The 9,419-nt window shown below is 36.1% G+C and overlaps 1 protein-coding gene across 1 annotated transcript in view; it reads right to left on the minus strand.

Moving 5' to 3' along the window:
- Positions 1-9,419, minus strand: part of LOC140339185 (hexokinase-1) — a 38,474-nt gene that overhangs the window by 11,098 nt on the left and 17,957 nt on the right. Inside the window, exons 3-9 of the mRNA XM_072423739.1 lie at positions 5,088-5,236; positions 3,010-3,129; positions 2,624-2,719; positions 2,140-2,239; positions 1,878-2,061; positions 829-984; positions 64-297 (exon numbers count right to left, since the gene is read on the minus strand). Coding sequence (XP_072279840.1) covers positions 64-297; positions 829-984; positions 1,878-2,061; positions 2,140-2,239; positions 2,624-2,719; positions 3,010-3,129; positions 5,088-5,236 — 1,039 coding nt within the window. The remainder of the gene's footprint in view (positions 1-63; positions 298-828; positions 985-1,877; positions 2,062-2,139; positions 2,240-2,623; positions 2,720-3,009; positions 3,130-5,087; positions 5,237-9,419) is intronic.

Consider the following 9,419-nt stretch of genomic DNA (forward strand, 5'->3'; position numbering starts at 1 on the left):
TTGGATCACAAATTGGATACATCAATAGAGAACATCTACTGCAAATATAAACATAGCACTTACTGCGGATGCATCTTGTAAAGTGACCCATCAATTCCAACTGTGGTTCTCAACCTGGGGACCCCTTTATTTTCCCGGAGACGAGTTAGAATTCCACCCAGTGTAGAAGCTATCAGATTGGCAGACCGGAAGGAGATGATTGTACACACATGTTGTACGGCAATGCAGTCCTCATGGGAAGGTTCCACCCCTAACCTTGTCAGTATCTCCTTGGCCTTGCTTAATCCTTCTTTACTCCTAAGAACCAAAAGAATAACAAAAAAACTACATCAGATAACAAAACCAAAAAACCTGACTATGATATCATCATAACTCGCCTTTGCAGTTTGGTATGAATATTTTAGAACAATTTGTTTTGTTTTTTGGGTTTTATGGATGTTTGTGATTCAATTGATGATTGATATATTTTTTTTAAAGTGTTCTTTTTTTCCTGGATATGTAAAAACAAGGTATTTTGTAAAATCAGGATATTCTTTAGTCTGCTTTGAAAATGCAAATGGCATTTTCCCAGACCATGTAGAAGACATATGGAGCAGGGAGATATCTATTTCATAGTCAAGTGGAAATTGATAGCAGGAAAGCTGCATGTCAGTATATGCAAATTATTGACTGATTTAATAAAAAAGTAAGGAATATTCACTTTTAGATTAGTGAATGAAGAAGCTTATTGAAACTCTCCCTAATAATTCTAATACTTGTACCCTCGAATAAAGTCCTACTATACAAAAAAAAAAAACAGATAAAGATATATGGGTACAGTGCACTTACTTCTCAATAGCAGACACATGCTTAGTCTCGAACTTTCCTCTTGTTAGGAGTTCCGGAGTGATTCTTCCTTCAAAGAGAAGCCCTTCTTTGGCCATTTTTACCAGTATAAGTCTGACCAATTCACCCATATACATGCCACTCACCATCTTTTCAAACCTAAAAAGAGTAATTACAACATCAATAAACATCCCAAATATAATAAACAAATTTATAAAGTCACATTATATGGGCAATTCTGTAAGCTATAAAAAAGTAGATGGTTGGTTTGGTCATACCCATTGCAGTGGAACAGTGGGCATGGCATACTAAAGGGGATTAGATTTTCAATTTGCAATGTGAAATATCACTCTAAAAAGAATAAATTACATGCCTTAGTAAACAAAGTGAAGTTATACTGATTCAGACATCCAATAATGCAAACATAACTCTGTTTTTGCATATGAAAATATATTATGTGCAAAAAAAGGCTTAGGAGCCCTTTGGAATGCCCATGGACATTTAGTCTGGTATCAATATATACCTGCTGGGCACCTAGCACAGGCCGAATGGAGTCACTAATAAATAGAGGAGAATACCAGAGTTGTTTTTCTAGTAATCAATTAGTTACACATATTAACCTGCAGAAAAACAATATTAATTAATCAATATCTTAAATGGAGACTGGATATTCATGAACATAATCGGCAAACTAGAATATTACGGGATTCTTTTTATCTTCAGCCATGTGCAATGAAATATGTAGGCTGTCAATCATTAGCTCTCATTTTGTTTATGGTAGCTGCCTGGATTTATGATACCTATGACTTTACTAGCTGCATGCTTATTTTGGGGCAATGATTCAGAAAATATTAAGGTCAGAGACAAGTGGGCAGCTAGCATTTTCTAAAGGAAGTCAGCAAAGACAGCTTTAGAATTGTTACAGGTCTCTTCCCAGATAATATCCTCTGGTTACTATGTTGAAAACCCTCAATGCTATAGAAATTACTATTTTACAAATGCATTTCATTACGCAAGTAATAGGGTGTGAAATCTATACATGGAATACTTACAATTGTTTTCCTGGATTCATAGAGCCCCGGTCGATTTCTCTATCAAACTCTGTTCTAATGTCCTCCAAAGAGCCATCATCTCCAAAAGCTCCCCATTCTGTGTTAATACACATCCTGCCCTCGTCCCCTTCCACTAAATCAATGTGCCTCAGTTCCTCCATGTAACAGGCATTGGTGCCAGTACCTGAGAAGACAAATGACAATGAGCGTTTTCTGTGTGGCACATATAGCACTATTTACATGATTGGTTTGGTCTCATTACCAATGATAATGCCAACTTCACATCTTTGGTCATCAAACCCACAGGTCATCATGGTGCCGACTGTGTCATTCACTACAGCCATAATATCTGCATCATAGTCCTAGGGAATAAGAAAACAATGTATTTGGGGTGTACATAGCCAAAAATGCATTTAATGTTTTACTATGCCCTCAATCTGCCATGTGCATGCCCAGCTTTGGAGATGTTTTCTATGAGCATGAATTACTGTAATTGACCTAGCTATTAAGTAAAGAATATATGAGAATATCAAGGTAAACTTTCAGCAAAACTTTATTTAATTACACTGCGTTGCTAGAAAACGTTGGTGGGAAATATTTTATTTCAATAGATTATGAAAGTGTGAAATTACTTACAAGTCATACCTTTGATTGGTAATCCTTTAGATCTTTTAAATGGGTTCAATTGGGGAATTTCTATAGATCTATAGATATGTACATATTAATAAAAAATATACTTTACTTACCCCTCGCTTCTTAATGGCCTTGTTTAACAGTTTAACCACATCCATCCCTTCTACCCCACTGGCCTTGAATCTTTTAGTCCATGTCAGCAAAATGCCCTGCAGAGAGACAAAACATTTAAAGATCATACAGCCCCAATTCATATACTATAGGTTGAAAATAAACAATCATGGAAAAATGATGATGATGAAAATAGTATGTGTTATTATTCGGCATGTATGGGTACAGAACTACCCCTTTCCTGTGTATGCTGGGTGTATGTATTTAGTACGGGTTCGTTTTCTATATGTGTACACATTGCACAGTAGCACTTCCATTGGTCTGTCTGCTATATGATACATTTATTAGTAAATCCGCTTTCACAAACAAATATTCACAAACTTCTTACCTCGTCTAATTTAGACTGCAAGCACGGGAAGGAAAAAGTAAATCCAACAGGCAGCTTCTTGTCTTTGATCTGCTTCTTGTCCATGAAATCTCCCAGGCATTCCGCAACATGGTCAAAAAGCTATTAAAACACGACATGTTCTGCTGTGAGTCACACAAATGATACAGCTACATAAAAGGCAGTTTACATATTTTAAAGCCTTCTGTTATACTCCAGATTATGGTGCTAGTAAGAGTTGACACCCTGTGTCACCATAAGTCTTTGTACAAAAAGGATTATTAAAGGCAAACAATCCCCTAAACAAAGGAAACACTTTTTTGTATTTATAACAAGGTTTCACCCTGGAAATTGTGCCAACGGAGGAAATTAACAAATATAGATATGCTTTTATCATGTAATAAAGGATATTAGGACAAAATGCATTTATTTGTATTCAATTTTGGATGAATTTCCACTTGGCCATGTGATGTTTTTTGTATATGTATGCACGTTGCTGCGCATGTCGGGTATGCATGACATGAATAGTAAATGCACACAAAAATTGACCGTGCTGCAGTTTTAAAAGCACAGCATACAGCAACACAATAGTGCATTACCATGTGCTGCCCTGCTTTACAATACACTGTATTTAGAAGGGTGCATTTGGGGTGCCAAGAATGAACGGCACCAATGGATGTGATATCCATTACTGCACATTATAGTAACTTCTCTAGTTGGAACGGGCCCTGCTTTAACCGAAATCTCTAATTACATTTTAAATAACGCAAATGATTTTAGATTTCGCCATTGGGTTAATAATATTACAGATTTTTAAAACATTACAGATGAAGGAAAATAGCAAGCAGCAGAGGTGGACTATCCATCCCATTTAAACACAAATGAACAGATGCTGCATCAATGTAATGATTTACTTGGAAAGCACACAAAGGTTGATTGTATTCATCAGCTCATTGTAGGGGTATTGCTTCTTTACAAGCCTTTGTGACTTCTCTAAAAGTAATGCTGAATAGCCTGCTGATTGGTTGCAATTCACCATTGCCCTGTAAGGTATACATGAGAATAACAAATGGCTGTCCCTTTGCATCTGTTCGCCTACAGCTGGGATAGAATATTACTAATCAGGGCTTCCAGGGCTCTTTAGAAGACAGATGGAATTACTGGTAGGTACATGGATGTGCTCACTATGCAGCAAATAAGAGATTTAACAAAAAAAAAATCATTACAGGCTTGCATAAGGCAATTTGAAAACATGATGCCAGATCATGCTGCGCTACAATTACAAGTAGACATCCTCTGATAACCTTTCGACTATAAATAAACATATGACTAAATCATAGATCTCTAGCGTTAAATGATGGTTCTATGTAAAAAGGTTAATGCAAGTGTAGTGTGCTATTAATAAAAGATCTTTTCTGCATGGGCCATTTTGTAGCTGTTGATGTGTACTTTAATAATACATAGTATAGGGAGCGCGGGGTCCTTTTTGGGTAAGCTGCTTGATAAATGAGACTGCTCAAGCGGTGCAGGTATAGTAACAGAAATGTAATCAGCATTTTGCATTACACAGAGATGGCTTTTCTGCGACATATAGTACCATGGAGCAAAAAGACATAATCGTCCATGCACATTTATAAAATTCACCTGGCAATTATTGGAAAAAATCTGATGACCCCCCACCTGCACTCACACACACACTCATCAACAAGTTACAGGAAGCCTGTTAAAATAGTAAAACCAATGTAATAATTTCAGGAGTGCAACCAGTGGTGACATTATGGCCAATGTGACCTACTTTGAGGTCCTATCTGCCCCCCCATTGATAATCACCTTTATGCACCGATATCTTATATATATATGTCCTTAAATATAGAGCCACTAAGAAGTCTGGACAAGAAAGCAACAACTAAAAAGAGGAACATGAAGGAAAAGGAGAGCAATGGTTGTCCTCTAGGAGGATCTGAGGATCTGGCCCTCCAACACTGATAGCAATATGCAAATACCCATAATTAGTGGCAATACCAAACATTAGGTCAGCTTGGACTCCATGCAATGTCAGGCCAAATACTATAAACACTTACCCTAGTGCCTGTGCCATGGATAATATCCTCTGGTGTATCATAAATCTCACTTTCCATCTGTACTGTTTGCTTCTTTTCATGTGAAACCTTCACTCGCAGGATCCGAAAATGTGACCCACCAAGATCCAAAGCGATTAAATCTCCCTTTTCTGTTAAAAAAAGGAAAGAATTATATAACCAGCCAAAAATGCGTTCATATCATATACAATTATAAAGATATCTGGATAGCGTGATAAAATTCCAGGCATTTCACTTCACCAGTAACACAAAGTAAACACTGCAACAGATGTCTATTCATCCCGCTGGAATGATCTTTGGAGATATGGTTAAGCTAAATGCTTTCTAATTCTAAAGGCAAACATTAATTTGTTACTCTACAAGTATTGTGGTGACAATATCATTACACATCCAACAGTGAGCTAAACATCAGTTAATTTGTGAGTAAAGCTGAATTCCAGACAGTGGCTAAATACAGAACTATAATGCGCACATAGTGAATGTTTACTGCCAAATTTTTTAAAATTCTGTGTTGCCAGGTTTTGTTCCAGACAGATCCTCAACCTTTACAGCAAAACAACTTGGTCAAGAAACATGGTCAGAACCAACACCAGCCAATTGATTGGACAGTAAAGAAGCTCAAGTGCAATTTATTTGTAGCGCTACCCACTACCTTACTCTGCTTTATAATAGATTACAAGAAGGTAATTTGTTTTTACACATTTAGCTTGCATTTTGACAATTTCATTCCAGTGATTGAAAGAAGAACATACAGAAAAGCCAAGTCAACATTGGCACTTTAAATTTCAACATGGTAGCACCCTATGGTACCCATACACAGATTATTTATCTCATGAAACATCCAAGACTACCTGACTGTATATGGATAGAAGACAGTCATACCAAAAAAGATTAAAATGTTGAATTTTTTTCTGATTTGTGCTAGCATAAACTGGTAATAAACACACTATGGTATTGGCATTTTTCCTAATGTACAATGTGCACTAGCTGAGTATACTGGATGAAAAAAAAGGATTTTTTTATAATGGTATGAACACTTATGATTGTATGATGAGAAACCATTTTATTATGTTAAAAATTGATCAAAGAGTTTGGAAGGACTATCTTCATCTTGCATATATAGAACACTTGTATATCAAAGTTGATGGCCATCATGACCACTAATTTTTAATTGCCATTTATTGACAGTCCTGTGATACTTGAAAACATCATTTTGTATTACCTCTATTGGTTAAAATAATTTATATAAGGCATTCCAAGGAAACTGTAATGGGTATCTACACCTAATAAATATATAAGCTAATAGCAATGTACACAGGATTCCTAATAAAACATGCCTGGCATTCATTTATTGCACTAGTTTTATCCCTGCACTTTTTATTCTGACATACTGAGCTTTTTACTATGATAAAGTATATTGTTAGCAAAATGAACATAAATAAAAAAGCAAGTAATTCTTCGGCAGATTCTGTCCAGTCACTAACACAGCAAATTAACCATGGCTGTGTAAACTTCCAACTAGACGTACCGGCATCTCACAACAGGCAAGTATACTATAAAACAGGTTCTTAATAAAAGTTCTTATTCAAACTTGGCAGGATCAGGGTATACAATCATTTAACTGGATCTAGCTTCCTAGCATGCAACTACCTTTTAGTTTACTGTAAGCATGTTTAAAGCAAAACTACAAACACCCCTTACACCCTACACCCCTCCCCAATGGGACAGGGGCGTCAATTCTTTGCTTTATCCTAAATGAAAAAAAAAAAGTTTTCGCTTTACGATAACTTTAAAAACTGAACTGTTGATACAGAATACTGCACTTTACTTAGTCAGCAAACTTTGAGTGTTATTACATAAGCAAATTTGTGAGTGAATGGTTAAAAAAAAACTATGTTTAGGCCCTTGGTACAAATATTACATATAATCCTTATCTATACTTTGCAGATCTATCCTCGTGGTTTCTACAACTAACACTGTGACAGCCTGCAGAGCTTATAGTAATGTATCTGTCACTGCAATTCTGGTGCTCCAGTAAGAATTTATGATCTTATTTAAAAACTACAAAACCTGCAATTGAAGACCTATCAATCCAACTTGGAATCAAATACCTTATTAATATTATAAAAATTGTTTTTCATTCTTCTGACTATTGTAATTATCAGATAAAGCTGTTTTTTGTTTCTACAAAGTATAGTAGATATAAGGGAAAAGTGTGTAAGTTATCCACTGAAACTTTGTAAACACACGGACAGAACGAGAAAAAACGGATAGCATGGATAAGCCATTGTATATGCGCTTACTGCTTGCAACAAGGGGTGGAAAGGTCACTGGGCATTACAACCCAGTCAATAGTGAGTTCATACATAGGCAGATGGTTGAGTCCTAAATCAGTATCCACTTATGTACACAATGAAGGTCATCTTTAAAGGTGAGAACCTGTAATTTTAATGATCTAGGCCAGTTTTTCAACTTTTTTAACATGGAAGAACCATTGAAATAACTTTCAGATCCTCAGGAAACTAAACTTCACTGTATCTACAGCTTATAGTACATTAGTGTGGTGGTAAGGAGAAAGAATTACAGATAAAAAAGATAATTGCTGGTAACTTAAATGAACTGAGAGGCACAAACTGCTCACTGATCAAGGGACCCCTAACAACCTCTGGAGGAACCTTGATTGAGGAACATTGCTCTATACACAAATACGTCCTACCACTATCAATGCCTGCGCATATTACAGGTTTCTAAAGCTATTAATTGCAGGCCATATGTTGAGTTAACAAACGTCTAGCAGACAACTGAGCCTAAAACTTCTCAATATTAAATCTGATCAACAACTTGTAGGTAAAGGCAAAAAAAAAGCCCTAGAGTTCCTGTGAATTTCTTACTGTGGCCCAACTTTTTGTAACTTTATGGCTAAACCCTGTTTACTGGTATTCCCTACCACACTTGGCTGCTGATCTCATTTGACAAAGGATTGGTAGTTTAGGGCTTAATCATTAAGTTCATGAAATTTAGGTTACCGTAACAAGGTGAATATAGTAGCCAATGTTACAGCAGTCATTTTGCATGCAATTTAGAATGGAATACAAGTTAATGGTATGTCTAAAGAAACACAACTATTGCGTAAAACAACTACTGCATGCAGCATTTGACACTTCTACAAAATGTCACCTTTTTGGACAGATGGTTCCACGTAAAATGTGTTGAAAAAAAAGTTTTTACATGTATTTGTCTATTTATCTTAAATATATCTAGATAACCGTCGTAATCATACCCCTGAAGAAGCCAAACTGGCAAAACCCGTCGGGTCACATATCTTATTAAACCGGTTAAATTTTTGTACAGGCTAGATGTCTAATCTCAATATCTTAACTCTGTGACTATATAACAAAGTTCAATATATATATGTATATTGTTGTATATTGTAATTATGTATGATGTTTAAAAATATAAACACATAATTACCCTATTTGCCACTGAAACTCATCTCTTTTTCTATCTTTTTCAATATTGAAAAATAGGTTGTTTTTCAATAAGGAATGAACAGGTGCTAGTAATGCTATCAGAAACAGTGTGAATCAGTCTGATGCACTCCGTCCTTCTCATTTTGTTAGCGCCCTGTATTTTTAACCAGTGTGTATCTCAGCTGTCGTTAGTCCATGCCTAAATATAGGAACAGAAGAAACCAGAGACGCAGACAGCACAAATACCGTCTTTGAAATGTCACAGAGAGAGGGTTATCAAACTGCTCTAATGAGCACACCACCCTGAAGGTACCGATAGACAAAACATAGCAAGTTCAGACCAACAAATGATACTCGTAATGTAGAATAAACATGAATGTTTGTATAGGGAAGGTGTGCATGGTATAGGCCAGTGGCAGATTTATTGCAGTAAAATAAATAGAAATTGGCATTGGGAAACCATTTATTCTTTCCGCAAGGTCCGCCAGACGGATGATGAGTATAACATGTTTATTTGTACCTTAACAGGTTCCAAGGTTTGCATGGGGTCATTCTGATGTTTTCCACCTTTGCCTTTTCATAAACTACACACTCAAGCTACAAGTACGCATGGGTTTCTGAGATCTGCCCATCTCAGTTCATTTTTTCAATGCATTAGGAATCATAGCCCGGGTATTGGCCAGCTTAGTAACTTCCAATAGAAATGTATTGATCTATATAGAAAATCTAGCATCATAAAGCTACTGACTGTTTGTTCAGTCTCCATTCCACTGCGTTCTTGGTGTTTAACAACGTTAGGACGTTCAGATACCAAACATTTAGATTAGTAGGTATAACACATTCA

This window comes from Pyxicephalus adspersus, chromosome 10 (genome assembly GCF_032062135.1).
Source record: "Pyxicephalus adspersus chromosome 10, UCB_Pads_2.0, whole genome shotgun sequence".
NCBI classification, from domain to species: Eukaryota; Metazoa; Chordata; class Amphibia; order Anura; family Pyxicephalidae; genus Pyxicephalus; species Pyxicephalus adspersus.